The 15,668-nt window shown below is 37.2% G+C and overlaps 1 protein-coding gene across 2 annotated transcripts; it reads right to left on the bottom strand.

Moving 5' to 3' along the window:
• Positions 1 to 3,470: 3,470 nt before the first annotated feature.
• Positions 3,471 to 14,375, bottom strand: Naa35 (N-alpha-acetyltransferase 35). 2 transcript variants are annotated; one of them, XR_002681211.2, is made up of 14 exons: positions 13,871 to 14,375; positions 10,517 to 10,743; positions 10,147 to 10,347; positions 9,874 to 9,987; positions 9,024 to 9,442; positions 8,665 to 8,794; positions 8,353 to 8,511; positions 8,009 to 8,110; positions 7,282 to 7,538; positions 6,904 to 7,087; positions 6,237 to 6,335; positions 5,875 to 6,111; positions 5,161 to 5,634; positions 3,471 to 4,669 (listed from the first exon to the last, which is right to left on the bottom strand). XR_002681211.2 is itself a non-coding variant. In XM_022835619.2 (13 exons), exons 1-13 carry the CDS (start codon positions 13,995 to 13,997, stop codon positions 5,461 to 5,463), a joined length of 2,430 nt encoding a protein of 809 aa, XP_022691354.1. In that variant the 5' UTR covers positions 13,998 to 14,375; the 3' UTR covers positions 3,471 to 5,460. The 2 variants fall into 2 exon arrangements, 1 of the variants encoding a protein (XP_022691354.1); XM_022835619.2 differs by having other exon boundaries at positions 3,471 to 5,634.
• Positions 14,376 to 15,668: the final 1,293 nt, after the last annotated feature.

Here is a 15,668-nt window from a genome sequence, read left to right as displayed (position 1 = left end):
TACGTTGTGACGTAAACACTGAATAAAGTGGTAAAAATAATAATTTTTATGCAGAGACCTATTAAATGGGCATTCAAGCGTGCACTAAAAATAGCAAATTAAAATGAGCTGTATTACACAGAAAAGAAAGGCGAAAAACAACGATGCTCCGTGGATAAGGATGTCCTTATTACAGCAGTTATGACAGTTTAAACGGTGGAAATTATTTCAAAAGGGGGCGATGCTAAACCTAAGCAGTTAACAATAACTGAAGGCATCTGAAGACAAGAAATGCAACGGAGGATCCCCCGCAATGAAGGAGCGACTTGAACTGGTAAAATGTTTTATCATGTAGGAACCTATGGAGTTCGAAAACGTTATTATTGATACCACCAATCCAGCTACTTTTCATATGGAATGGCCGGAAAGCTCTTTTTGCTATCAAGGACAAAAGGCTAGCTGAAATATATATTTTCATTATCGAATTCCATGATTCCCACTTAAATTGTATGACATAAGCATTCCATGACGAGACTCAGACCAGTGTCCGTCGATTCAAGATTCGAACACTTCTCCATTTAAACCACATAACTTACGTGAAATATGGATAACATTGAATTTAAAAATATTGAAACCGTGCACTTATAGATAAAACAACACCACAAAAGTATACCATTATTTTTTATAATATATTTTTTGCAACCTTGAACTAAATGAGTATTTTGTAATGTTTATTAATATAATTAAATTTCTTGGGTTGGGGTTTTTTCGGGTTTAAAAACAGTGTAAATACTTTCTGACAAACACGTCTAGAGGGTGCTTGTTCTTTATTTTTCAACTTCTTACTATCTAATGCGTTGTGATTGAATATTCTTCGCGCTTCTTTACCAAATTCAAAATAGGTGCAACGACCGGCAATTGGCCAGGTAGTGGGCGCGAAGTTTCTGTTCACTGCTTGTAAAAATGACCCACATACGTAACATGAATTTTATCAAGTGACTAATTATATCGCGTATGGATTTCACGTTCAGCAATAATGTCGTTTGTGAACTTCGTAACAGTCGTGTGGACTGCTTTAACGTCTTAGCTTAGAAGTTCCTTAACACCAATATGTACCTATACAATAACGTATTTTATAGGTTTGCGCATGAATACTGGACGTTCTAGCTTTGTCTAAGTACTCTTTTTAATTATCTATACTGTGTAAATATGTATCCATGCTGCGCGGAAACTGCATTAGTCCAGCAAGCACGAAAGGACAAATAACGTTTTCCCAATGAGTAATTTGCTAACTAATTTCTTTCTATAACTCTTAAACTTTGAACTGCTCAAAATATTCTACATCTTATAATTAACTACATCTGTAATCTTCTTAGAAGGTGAGAAAATACTTTATAACATGAATTTCATTTTCCTTACCATACCCCATGCGACACGAAGTTTGATGGATGGCCAGAATTAAGAAAAAGTAATGATTTATGGCAAAAAACCATTCAGTAAAATTACTGTGCAACTACTGGCTTTAGGGACACTTGAATATATCCTACTTTTAATGAAAAAAGAGAGACTTGCTATATACATATATACGCAGTAGGCTCTCGGTATTTAATTTGATATGACGTAAGAGCGTTCTCATAGTTGCAAGTAGGACGCTCAACTCATAACTATGGTACTCCCGGTTTGCTTTCCAACTACGGTTTAGCTACTTTTTCCATTAATTAGGGTTTTAAGGTTCCCTCAGCCCGCACTTACGTTTGCTTATAATTTATTATCGGTTTTTATTCTACAAACATGAGATCTTTATCGGATTTACTTGTACGAACTTACTCGGCTGCTGATAGCATCAGTCGAGGCAAAAATAATGAGGTATAGAAAGAATACTAAAGATGAACACAGATTGAGATCCACACACAAGCAGCATATTTACAGATCTACCGTGAAAGCAAATGAGAAACCATAATAATTAGTATCGAAAACCTATTTGCAGATGTTCGTCCTAATGCTTATAGAAAATGAAAATGAATCTTAATGAAAATCCTTCACCGATCGTACTTGTTGTGTATCGGAAGCGAGGTGTTAGTAAAATTTAATGAAACAAACCAGCTCAGTGACGAAAATATTTATATTTATTTAATAAACATTAAGAAACATCAAGCATATTTAAAAACGCTTTTATACGTCTTTTTTTTTACGAAGAAAGGTTTTAAAACTATTGCTTCTTTCTCAGTTAATAAAATATTCTTGTCTAGAGGCTGAAAACTATAAATTAACGCAGGAATCAACAGTTACAGAACGCACATATTAAACATGATAGAGTCATGAAAAAATTTGAGATAAACGTTGTTATAAATTATGTAAGGAATTATATACTATATATAATAGTACCACAAATCTCATTCATTCCTTGTTGTTTATAACCAATGTTTTAAAGAATTTTATAATATAGATTACAATCATTACAATAAGCACGCATCGTTAATGCTTAATTATTTTTGTACTGCACGTTATCCTATTGTTTGTATATGCAAAATCGTACACAGGTGGTTCGAGCCTTCAAATCTGATCTATACGGCCCAGCCAAGTTTAGATCTACCAGGTTAGTGTGTACGTGTAATGCTAACAAAGTACACTTATCAATTGGAATCCAGATTTCGTAAAAAAAATAAGGCCCTATTTTTAGCGTGTCTCATTTAACGTGATTGATCTACGTAGTGAAATGATAGAAAATGTGCTCGACATCGACGGAGGTAGCATTACTTACTTTCTAAATAATTTCAATAATAATAATTCGTATTATTTGACTTCGTGAACGCCAAAGAATTCGTAGTTTAAAATAAGCAGCAAAACGTTTGCATTTTTTATTTTTCATTAGGCAAAATGAAGTCGGTTACCGGAACGTACTTTTTCTAAAAATGAACCTTACAATCTTCAAAAATATTGTTAGGTTAAAGGAAGACTTCTAGATCTTGTTCTTCGCGCTCTATATATACTTACGCGACGTATGTGCAACAACAAATCGTCCCTAAAACCACTACAGTGTACTACTTTCAAACTATATTGCGAAATGTTCACATGGCTTTAGCAGAATCTTGTGTGTAACACAGCGTTTTAAAGAGGTAATAATAAACTACAATTATGCGAGATCTTTTCCATTCCAAACAGAGTATTGATGTTTGAAAAACTAGACGGTGCTTTTTAAACAACGAGCGCGATTTCTTTTTTATAAACTGGCGTTCATGATAGACCTCACAAATACAGAGAATACGTCAAAGCCCTAAAAGCGGGTAAATATACTAGCCAGTAGTTGACCTAGGACATTTTTTATAGTAGTAGATTTTTAAAGACAATCGAAAGCACGCAGTCCGTTTTTTCCGCGTTTTGCCTCTTTTTGTGAAGTTTCGAATAAATTACCTAATACAAGATTTAAAAAATTATAAAGGAACCACTAATATAAATGTCGTATACAATGCAAAAAGGACGTAATGTGAGCGTTTGATTTAAATTAGAAAACTTTATTTTCTCAACTGGTCGCATAACGGAGTAGATGGCGCAACGGAAAAGGGATGTTTTATTGTTGTCACCGGAAGCCGTTTGGTGTCAGTAAACATCACTGTTTCGTCTCCTAAACGATGCTTTTGCGGTCAACCACTCCAGTTCGTCCTGTTTACAACTCTATGCATGTCGTTCTTGCACCGCCTAATTTGTTCGTCCTTTTTCTTTATGGCGGACAATATATTATAATGACACCTAGTATACTTAAGTCGAATCTAACGAGCCATCATATCGTGTATACCCATACATACAGAGCAACCTGATATGGATGCCAGTAGATAGCGTCCCTTGAAAATCTAGGCGAGACATACAAACAACACAAGCTCCTTTCGGTCGTCACGATAAACCCTTTAACAGAAATAATCTATCATTACAGTGTTGCTTTGTTCCCAATAGAACCCTTAAATTTGTCTCGCTAATCAAATATTAACATTACATTATAAACAAGGCAAATGGGTTTTGAGGAAACATGAACAGAATGGACGCTCAAAATATTCGAACTCTTTCTCTCTCGCCGAAGAGTACTATCTTGTATAAGGTTCTCTTTTACATGATGACCGTGGTGTCGGACCATCATAAAATTCGTGACTACTGATAGCCTACAAGTATAAAAGTATTGTTTTTGACGATGGCGCCGATTTTCCACTCACAGCTAGCTATTAAAATGTTTAGTCGTCATTTATAGGTATGTCGCTTTCTTAAGTAAGCTGAACTTATTAATTCATCCTGAAAGTTCCGTTGTGACACACAGGCATTATTACATCACACGTCTTCGCGTACAGTTCTATGCTATCTGCATGGGAACTGAGAAACCATCAAATACCTAAAGCAAGAAAACTCCTATCGAACCAAAGGAGTCTGATTTAGCACGCTCTTTCCATTTAACGTTACCATTTTCTACTTTTTCATTCTCTTTGGACGCCTGTTGTTCCCACGAATAAGATTAACGATGGGCGCATATGGAAGATATCATTACAAGCACCCACCCACCTACGCACGAGCACCGTGACTATATTCACTATTCAAATATTGCAACACGAAACTGAGTTCGCAGATTTTTTTCTTCCACTGAAGTACATAGTTGAACACACGCTCACCTAGTTGATGTGTTCATAGTTAGCTGCGCAGACTTCCGAACCTGAGCAGAGTCCAAGCGATAACAAAAAAAAAAGCAATTCTCTTGAACCTATCACACAGCTTCAATCGAGTACTTCTAGTGTGCAAAACTCCCAAAATTATCAGCAATATTCAAGTTTTTACATTTGATTTCGGTATTTGGGCTCAATTCCCCAAAATTATCTCAATGAAAAGCAATAAATATCAGTCAATTATGAAAGGATAAAAATATTCTTTAAGGAAGCAATTAACAAGAAAACGATGCAACGAAAAAGAAGCAGTCATAAAAAAAAAAGTAGATTTGTAGTTAGCCCTTGCTACCAACCAAGTGGTCACGAATGGTCAATAAAAAATCTAATTTAGAGTGTGAAAGAAAATTTAAAGCTGCACACTTCTCATGTCGAGGCTGTGCTTCATATATTCTAGGCTGTCTTGTTTTATCTTTCCTCAGCCCTACACGCATATTAGAATCAGCATAGGCCATTTTACTTTACTGTTTATAATTTTCCTCACTTTTAGTCTAGCTAATCTCGTATATGCATTGTCGTTCGTGGTGCCTGTCTGGCAATGACGAAGTCAACCGTTAGCTGGCTTGGAGTACGAATGTCACTGAGGCGTCGGCCGATGGCCGATTCGAGCCCAGGTATAGAGACCCATTTTTGGTGATACATCGTTGCCGCTGTTGTCGCTGTCGATCAACGTAAAGGCATGAAGCAATGTTTTTCTGCTTCCTGTAAACGTGACTCGGATGTTTAATACAATGAAGTTGTACTGGTTTTTCTTGCTTTTTCGGATGCCTGTTGCCGATTCTCATCAGGCAAGTCTCAACAGCGGAAAGTAAAGATGATGACCTCGGTCGAATAAGATTTTGGCATCAGGTAAATGTCCACTGGCGAGGAGATTCACGACTACGAGGTTATGTTTTGCTAGTCGAAGTAGGGATTGCTGTTCATCACTCAGCGCGTCGCCACTAGACTCTAGCAGAAACTGCGAGGAACAATCCAGTAAACGAAAGTTATTGAAACGTGATGCGACTAGAATAATCATATTTAGAATAAAAAGCTTCTATTCGAAGATACTGTTTATAGCGCGTAGTAATAAAACAGTATTCTTATCATAACGCGTTTTTCTCTTTCGACAAGCATTATATACTCTGCAACCATGAATTATATACCATTAGCAGTAACAGCTAGCTGCATGGAAATATTTGCTACTGCAAAGATATACCTTCGTTTGAGTGAAGCATCTGGCCGCGGCACTATAAATATCGCGCGACGTGAGGGCGTTAACTCCCAAGTGGGGATTTTTCTTATTCGATTCATGACTTAACTCAACTTCATTCTGCTGCCCTTCACGCTGACCCGCCAGACGAGAGAGGTCGTTGAGGTCACGATATTGTTCGTAGCTAACGACCGGCGGGGTGGCTACCGCTCGGAAAGCGGCAAATCGGTGTTCGAAACGAGTCTGCGAGATAAACACAATAGCCACGTATTTTTTTGATAGAACCCGTGGATTCAAAAAACGTACTTTAATTTCTTAACACAATTTAATTTCCAACTCTCAATTAAAATTGTATCCTAAATCCTTACTCTCTCAGTGTCGAACTCCTGATGCGGTTGTTGGAGCTTTCCGTCCATACGCAGACCGAGCATGGTCTTATACAATCCACCGCAAACATTCTGCATTGCCTGTTAACGTTTAAACAGGCGGAATAGAATAACATAACCAGCTTATAAGATAGATTAACTGTAACTTTTTGAAACCAATCAGTCTAATTCTAAAATGAATTTTCACTCGTTCCGACAAAGTTGTAGCCAATATGAAATACGTATTGTGTAGAGTATTCGTAGCATTAGTTAAAATGTTGTATGTCAAACGTTAGCCTTAAGTTACGTTTGAAAACCAATCGTCCGCGTGTATACAGTTCAGTCGATGTAAAACAGATGATGCAAGAATGAAGTGTAAAGCTGGTTAGTCTCAACGTTATTTCAACGTAATTGTGTTCTTCTTAACGCATTTCACCCGTGCCGTTATTATATATCATTGCTTATTTATTATCGTTCAAATATTAATTTCGGCTAGTAGTAATAATTATATAACTTACTGTTTTTGGTTACGTATTTGCTTAATTAGTTGGCCATTTTATAAGTTGGTCGATTAATTAGTTATTTAATCATATTATAGAGAGTTTAGGGTGAACACATGATTAGGAGAGATGACGATGGTAGTTGTTTGTTTATAAATAAAAATATTTACCTGATGCGCCACTAATTCCTTGTGATGATACCCTTGGCCTTTATTAGCCGGCTTCTTAGCCTTCGTTTGGGATCGAGGATCTTTTTTCAGTTTTCGTTTAAGTCTTCGATCGCAATCTGCCAAATAGTGGTCAGCCTGAGAGAGGACCGTTACAAGAAAGCGGTACAAATACTCGTACAAGTACCTGCCATTAATATGCCGTAAGGATAAAAAACAAAAGCGCAGAAAATATGATAAATAATTGACTTGTATTTGAAAATGAATCAAAGACGTCTGAGCTTCATTGTTGAATTCTTCCTTCAGCTATCCATTCAATTTGTTAAACAGATTCACTTGGCTGACGTGATTACTGTTGATCGTATATTAGGGCGTACTGACCAAAAGATATATCCATATTCGTGGACAGCGTACAGCTCCAACTCAAACCCTGCAAGTAAATATCTTATCTGCGTTCGAAGTACATGCGCCATCAGCCACATCGTGAACCATTGGAAAGCCGGCGCTTGTGGATCTACATCACGTTGAGATGCCACCAAACGTGAATCGACAAGTTCGGCCTCTTCTTGTACTAACGAAAGGTCTTCAAGGAGTCGAGCCGCCTTTTCGCGCTGCCGTGCCCGGTTGTGACCCGTCGCCTATAATGAGCATAGTACAGGACCAAATAATTAATAGAATTTAGAAGCTTCTAAATGTATAGATGATCCGTTGGATACGCGTGTCGTTATATTGCGCTTCAAATCCGTCCTAGAGCTATTATAAATCACCACTTTGATGTCTGAATCTGCACAAAATTGCGGATGGGAAAGCAGGAAAAAAATACGGTCAGTGTGCAATTTACAAAGTATGAGTTCTACCATATGTCTCTAAGATACTACTATATAGTTATTATATTATAGTGCTAAACAGAACAACATGATTTCTTCTTTTCGCGGATGAACTCTATGAGAGCGAACAGATATTTGTTAGTTCGCCACCTTTACTTTATATCAGAAAACTAATTGGCAAGACGTCGCAACTATAATTAATTTATTACATAGAAGAACAATTAATGATACCAAGCCTAATAGATATGAATCTCGCAAATAGTGCACACCGGAGGACCCACCTGTAGCAACCCGAATAGCGGATGTACACAGCGAATTAATAAGCCGTCAACCCAATCTCTACATTCCGCAATCTGGGATAATGGAGTCTTGGCTAATAACACCTGAAAATGGTTCAAACGGGCACGACATGTTATGACGAATTGCTAGAGGATAAACCTACATAGAAATACTCCAATTACATAGTACTAAATCAGAAAAATCATTGCAGCAAGACTGTAGCTTTCTGAACTCAGTATTCAATTTGGTTAACGGAAAATGATTTTATTTATGTATGCTTCTATGCAGAAAACGTTGATGATGATAGATGGACTTGTCAAAGGCATGAACAGCAACGCTAACTTACGGGTGGTCGACAGAAGGATCTGACAGCGTCCTTTAATACATCAATGCCTTTCGTTACGCCGAACACGAGACCGGGTTGAGGAATATAAACGAGCTGGCCGATACAGCGTGAAAGTACGCAAGGTGCTTTCTTTGAAAACTCCTCAAAAAAATCAAGAACCTAAAAGCACATGGACATCAACTGGCAAATTAGAAAACAAGTGCATGTTATCTGTAGGTAGATACTCAAAGGGGCGGCATATACTTGACCATCATAAAGCTAGGAATTTTCTTGCAAAGCAATGCATTTGGCAGTAAAGATCTATTTACTTACTTGGTTATAACTCGACAAACCCACGACCTGCATCGCTTCGAGCATCCGATCAACCATTCCTGCTAGATATTCATATGCTTGTCGACAGCTTGCAACTTTCGTGTGTCGTGGAAACGTTGACGGTAGAAGTCTGAGAGAAATAAAAATATGTTTACTATTACATAAAATTATTAACACAAGGATATTCCATTGAAAATTTTAAAGAGGCGGCCCATATTTGTATCCTATGTTGTTTTGTATCCTAAAATTCAAATTAGACCAGCTAACAAGAAACAAGAGACACTACTACTTGAGGACTGCAAAAAGTAACTGAACATAGCATAGTATTAGGTATTAATCTAAAACGTGATCTATGCTACCTTTGATTAAGTGTTGCGTCGAAACCTGGAGTTGTCGGAAAGCTGTCATCGTCGTCGTCCTTGCTAGGATTATTTCTATTGGTTTCTCTGATGACTTTTAGAGTTTCGGCCGCACTTTGAAGGATCCTTCGGGCCACACCGAATCCTCTCGCCATGCCTGGCCTGGCTTCTAACACGCACAGACTTTGAAAAAACAGCCGCATAAAGCGCAATCTAATTTGCAATGCCCAAAGGCTTTCAAGTGTATCTTCAATTTCCAAAGGTGAGACCTGCTTGGCTAATCTCTCTTCGACAGTTTTTTCCGGTTGTCTGTGATCTTCGGCAGTATCTCCATTAGATGCTGGTAGGCTTCCACTTGACTTGACATCATCGACCTGTCGGGCGGCTCGCTTCGCACGCTTCTGAAGTTCATCCTCACACTAAAATCAGAAACAACACAAAAACATTCAAATTAAAGGCTCTATAATATACGATAACTCAGAAACAATTCAGAAGCATAATTAAATAGCCTACTTGCTTTCAGAGACGTATGACACTTAAACAACACACTGTAGAGCAATTTACATGACCACGTGAATTTTCACTTTAAGAAAAAGTAGTACACGGCAACGCTCGATTTCGTAAACTATTATTTTAATGAAACTCTAGTTACTGTTTGAGACCTTAATGCGTACTATCACTTAACGTTTATAAAATTGACTTTGCTTGAAGAGATCTTGGGGCGGGCGGGGCGGGGGGTGTGCGCAGTCTTCGCAAAAATAGAAACAAATTATTTCTATGAATCAAAGCATGGTACGAATGGTTTTTGTTGTACAGCTCATTTAAAGAGACGCTTGTGCTAGTCACTTACCTCCTTAAGTAGTGAGTACGCTTTAGCGTCGGGAACATCTAAAGCAAGGTAAAAATTGTACATAACTCCATGGAAATCCTCTTCCTCAAAAGCTCCAATGCGGTATACGATATCCTGAAATAAATAATTTATCAGTACATTAATTTCTCTAATTAATAATTACTAATGGGAAAAAGTAGACTAGATTATTTACTTTTCTCTGTAAAATAAGATTCCTGCTTGAGTAATGCTTGTTAGTGCTAAAAATAATTCTGGTCAAATGCGACATCTTACCCTAATTGTTACTACAAGTTTGATTGTGGCAAGGGCTACAGAGCGAAGCGTCCTATCTTCGATGACAGTTAATGGTTTTAAATGGAGGTAGAGATTTGTGAACACCGTTTGAGCTAAGCAGTGGCCTTCAAGCCAACTAGCTAGTAGACGAAGCGATGAGTCTAGAACGGCTCGGATCTCCAACGCACTCAAATCTGACACCTACACAACCAAAACAGAAGATATTAAGAAAACATGAGATATTTCATATAAATTTTCAATAAAAACGGATACAACTATGAGCTATCAATACAGGACACATTGTATAAGATTTAAGTACCGCGTATCAAGTTCTTTGTACTGATACTAAAAAAATAGTTATCATTTTTACCTTAAGGCGTCCTTCTGCAACAGCCTCCTCTGCGACCCCACAGCCTCCCTGTTTTGACCTTTTCGAAAGCAGCGCCTGGCTGTCTGTGGGTAGAAGATCGCCATTTTTTTGTTGAACAGGTTTAGTGTTATTGTTATTGTTATTATTTGCTGCGTTACACATCCCTGCATCCATCTTGGGGTCCATCATCTCGATGGCGGACATAGCCTCAAGAAGGGTAAAGTCTCCTGTAGCAATACAGTATTGACAACATAAAAAGACCCCCGGAGCATATGCAACTGTTATTTTTCAACAGCAGAGTACTTTGTTCTATGATTCTTAAACATAGCGCTATGCTTACTGCAATGAATGTTGATGAAAAATGAAGTAACAATAAACATCGTCACATAATAGATGTTCTTGACTAAAAATGCTTCCTTTATATTTGGGCTTTTAAATTAATTTATTCATAACTTTTCAGAAATACTAAATCGTATTGTTATTTTAAATGCCTATTCTTCTCAAACGTATGCCTACAAACGTATGTTTGAAAGACGCTGCTAAGGGTAAAACGAAGTTTCATACTTTTTTTTTGAAGGCAATGAACTTAACATGCATATTAGAGAAGACGAATCATACATTTGAATTCAAGGTATTCCCACTTGTAGAACCTTATATTAGGTGTAGTTGCCAGAACTCAGTAAGGGTGCTTTACTTTAAAAAGTTTTTCCAAAAACCGCCTTAGTACCAAAAAAATTTTTAATTTTAACTATAATTTTAATTGCACGTTGAGTTTTTTCAATCAAGCTGAACCCATAACAAATGGTAGAGTTCTACGAGATGTAAGTGTCGCTTAAGCTTTATTCCATATTGAATCACCTGCATTAGTTATCCTGAACTCGTAAACGAGTTAGATATTCTATGTATGTTTGAGTTGTGAGGAAATGATCATAGTGGACAGTCATTTAAAATGAAGGGTTGAAAATTTTTAAGGAATACAAACGTAAAAATGATTTAGTTAATTTAAAGAACGTTACGAATCTGTGAAAAATATCAGTGTTTCAACATTTTTTACTTCCTTGATCTCATAACCAGCCTAGCATTTTACAGATACACAGAGGTTACTTTTATTTTAAGATAGCAGGATAATCAAAGACGTAACGGGTCAATGATGGCATAGAGACGACCCATTAAGATGAGAGCACAGGAAAATTAACAGTGGGGTATGGGACACCTACAACAGGGTCACAGGATGATTAGGACGCGATAACGGAATAAATATAGACCAAGATAATCACACATTTTATTTGAATTTTTAAACCAAGGTATTGGAGCAAAGTAATGGGAGTACTAATAAAATGCAATCGGTTTACTGAAACAGGGTGATACCACCAAAAACGAAAAAAACTGTAATAACAGAGTGAATTGTCATCAGGTAACGAGAATACAAAAGCAAGACGGCAGAACAATTACAACGGGCTCAAATGAGATAGTACCGTGTAGCGCCAGTCCTACGTGAGCAGTATATTCCGGTCACTAAGTTCATTATCATATTATCAAGCTTGCTAGCCTTGATGTCAGATTAATGAAATGCAATAATTTTTTTTCATTCAATAAAGCCTCTCGTAACTACCCCACGTTGAGGAGCCGCTGACATTGCTCAGACTCGACAGAAACTCTATGATGCCCGAAATGCAGAGATAAAAGAGCTTTAAACAACAATGCAGCGAAACTGTAACTCAGCGTTTAATATTCTAATTTTTTTTAAATGATTTTCTCATATGTTGTATGACGATTTTGGGTGCCTTCGCTGACATTTAATCTAAAAGTTACTCTTTGAATCCACAGATAGATAAAAGTAGGCTCTACAAACATACGATGCGTCTAACAGTATTAACCGGTGTAAATGTGCTTATTACGCGTCACATTGATTTCATCCGCATTTAGAGATATCACAGAAGTTCTGTAGATTAACCTAGCAGCTAATGGTTATATATCATAAAGTTACTAATACCGCATTGAGATTCGACAGCAGCATAACGTTCGAGCACTGGGCTTTCGATTGTATTTCGTATGCTTCCACATGTATATCGATTACTCTGGATTTTCCCAAGTAACTTAGTCTTTTGCAGTAGTGTCCTGCCATTGGGCAACTGGATTTTATATATAGGCTAAACCCCTTATTCAACGCAGGACCATCTGATTCTTGCATAAGACGAAACGTATTTATCCAGTCGTAGTTTTTAGTTTCAAATAATTGCGACCGTGTTCGGCGATCGGATTTTTAATTAGCCTTATGGTGTTTTCAACTCATAAGATTTAAATGTCTCCTTTTACAGTTGTGGTTGCAGATCATTTATCTACCGGTATTATAATAATTAATAGTACATATAGTAACAATTAACAGTAAAGCAGTGCATGACTTTGTGGCAACTTAATTTGGAATAAAAAAAATGCAAAGCTTAGATGAGACTTTGTAGAATAATTAGCTGTCATGCAAACACTTTTCTGTACCTTAGTGCGTAACGTATATATGACTGTAATTGCAATATCGAAATGTACCTCCACAAACACATTATATAAGGTAGTAAAATGGAATTAGTTTCCATGGAACTTCCATTGGAATTGAGGCCATCGGTTGAAAGCACTATTAATTCTATATATTAGGACGATGAAGCCACAAGGCTTAAAAGGTTGCATAATATAGGATTGATGTTTAGTTGTTTACCAACATTAGGCTCTTTATAAAAAAAAAAAAGAAAAAAATTAAGTTGCATTTCAATCAACGCAAAGTAAATTATATTTTTTCTGTCGACCAGCAGGGAAAATAACGAAATACGACCAACGAAATTCCCAGTCATCCATTTTATAGTAGGGTAAAGGTGTAGTTTAAGTAGTGTACATATTCTTTTACCGATATAATTGAAATAATCACTTTCAGATGTCGATTATTTACTGTCAATCACAGTAACGTAATAGTGCGGTTTTATAGAAAGTTCTGTTTACGGTTAAGGAATGGTCTGCGCTCATAGATCGATTTGTCATTCGAGATGTAGCTATTCCACAGCTTATAATGGTATAAAAGAAGAGTTAATTCCTACGTATGCGTTCACTAAAGGATGCGCCAACTTCGCGAACCTAAAGCCTCAAACTAATTCTGAATTTACTCCGCCTAAATAAATAATAATAAAAATAACAAACTACCCTAAATATTGTTTCGTTTGTCCTCACTGTATCTATTACATATGTTGCTAAAGGTGTGCATGCAAGTTATCCTGTCAAGCTAGTTTTTCAAAGATTTAATTTAATAAATGATGTTCTTAATAATTATAATTTGTGCATAATATATAGAAGAGTGAACATATGATGACGCACTGTCCCTGAAGAGTTCGCCGAGCGCAAGCGATTTTGCAGCTGAACAAAAGTTCTCGGTGATATCGCGCCATTTGAACGCCACCGGTGGTCGTACGGGTGGCGATGGAGGAACCACGGCATCCGCCATTGCGCACGCCGAAGAACCTCCCTCCTACCCAAGAAAACCTCCTGTTTAAGTAGCACTACTAGTAATAGGAATCACTCCTCCTGCCTGTCCGACTGCTTGGTTGTAATGAAGAAAATGTTGTTAGGTGCACGTAATAAGAACGGGGCGCGAAACACGCTCACACGAGTAATTAACGATTTTCACTGTATCAATCAACAGCCTTTTTCTTTCTCAGCGGCGTACGCTGTTCATGTATCAGTTCGAGCAGTGGCCCAGTGGCACAAGGCCGTAAGCGCACAGGTACACCACCGAGTACGGGAAGACAAACAGGAACAATCGAATGGAATAAGGGTATAATCATAGCAGTGCTAAGTGGCTCAATCCAGACACGAAGTTTATTTTGATTAGAAGCGACACCCTTATGTCGTAGTCTGCTACAGGGCCGACGGGCGATTCCACACTTTTGAGAGAGCGTAGCGCATGCATCGGAAAGCTTAGAAAGACTCTAGATTTTACCCCACACCAGAGTACGATCGGCCTTATATCCGTAAACTTTCTCGTTAAATTACAATTGCCAAGTTAATTATATAGATAAACAAAATGATATTGCATTATTATCGCATGTATCCGTTTTTCGCAAAATGTCTTAATCTGCGGATGTCATACCTCAAAAGTTACTGGTATGCCCATAACCAAAAATTCGCATATGTAGCGCAGAACTATATAAATTCCGCTTTAAGAAACGACGCGTAGAAAATATAACTATAAGCAGATTTGGTACCAAATTGCCATACATAAATCAACTGACGATTTTGAGCGGACGAAATAATACGTACTCGATTCAAGCGGAAATAACCCCAAAATACATCTTCTTGATAGACGTCAAATATTAGCCGGGAATCCCTTTTATTCTAAAAATAAAGTGAAATATCTAGATTACGGCAGGCAGTCGGCTACAAATCTGCTACCAGCACACTATAGCAAAAAACCTGATTTGTTCATATTAAACGTTGTATCATCTAATATTGTATACATCTACTTTATAGATAGCTCTGTTAATGTTGGACTTTATATAAAAATTGTAGCAATCTCATTATATATAGAAGCTCGTAAAGCTATTTAGACATTTTGCTTTCTTTCGAAAAACTATGCCAAGTGTGCATGAAGCTCATCCGTAGGTACTTACGCCATACAACGACTAAATGAAGCATAGCCAAAACAGTTTTAATTTACTTAAGTATAATTTGGGTGGGAGTTGATTCAAAAATAAACAAACTATTATAGATAGCGCAAAACGCCTGTGAATCACCACTAGAGTCTGCAAAATGTAAAGTATAACTAAAGCCATCAGAAATTCTTTAACGAGTAGCTAAAAAGAGCTGATATTGGCATACATATACACAAAGAATAAATCGCACTCGAAATAGCTGACTCTGTGAGCGTTTTGACTTGTAGATTTATCTAATTGCAAGATGAAATAATTATTTTTTATCGTACTTTACCTTGGTAGCTATTAGTAGGCGAGACGTTCAGTCAATGTAAATACTTGGCGAACTTTTTTCTGGTGAACTCTCCACGATGGGTTTTCTAAATAATAACAATCATTGATTCCAAGCTCCCCAAAATTTGATGCCGGGGTCTCAGTGCCCTTTGTGCATTCCATGCGTCTCCAAGGTTAGTTTTAGCAGGATT

This window comes from Varroa jacobsoni, unplaced genomic scaffold (assembly GCF_002532875.2).
Source record: "Varroa jacobsoni isolate VJ856 unplaced genomic scaffold, vjacob_1.0 scaffold_596, whole genome shotgun sequence".
Lineage (NCBI taxonomy): Eukaryota > Metazoa > Arthropoda > Arachnida > Mesostigmata > Varroidae > Varroa > Varroa jacobsoni.
The sequence above is the reverse complement of the archived record's forward strand: the minus strand, read 5'-3'. Positions and strand labels throughout refer to the sequence as shown.

Excerpts from the sequence above, each read along its gene's own strand:
- Naa35 (XM_022835619.2), bottom strand. The coding sequence starts at position 13,997 with ATGGCGGATGCCGTGGTTCCTCCATCGCCACCCGTACGACCACCGGTG. Across the intron at positions 9,443-9,873 it reads CGTACTCACTACTTAAGGAG|TGTGAGGATGAACTTCAGAA; the intron begins GTAAGTGACTAG and ends TTCTGATTTTAG. Across the intron at positions 7,539-8,008 it reads CGCTATTCGGGTTGCTACAG|GCGACGGGTCACAACCGGGC; the intron begins GTGGGTCCTCCG and ends TGCTCATTATAG.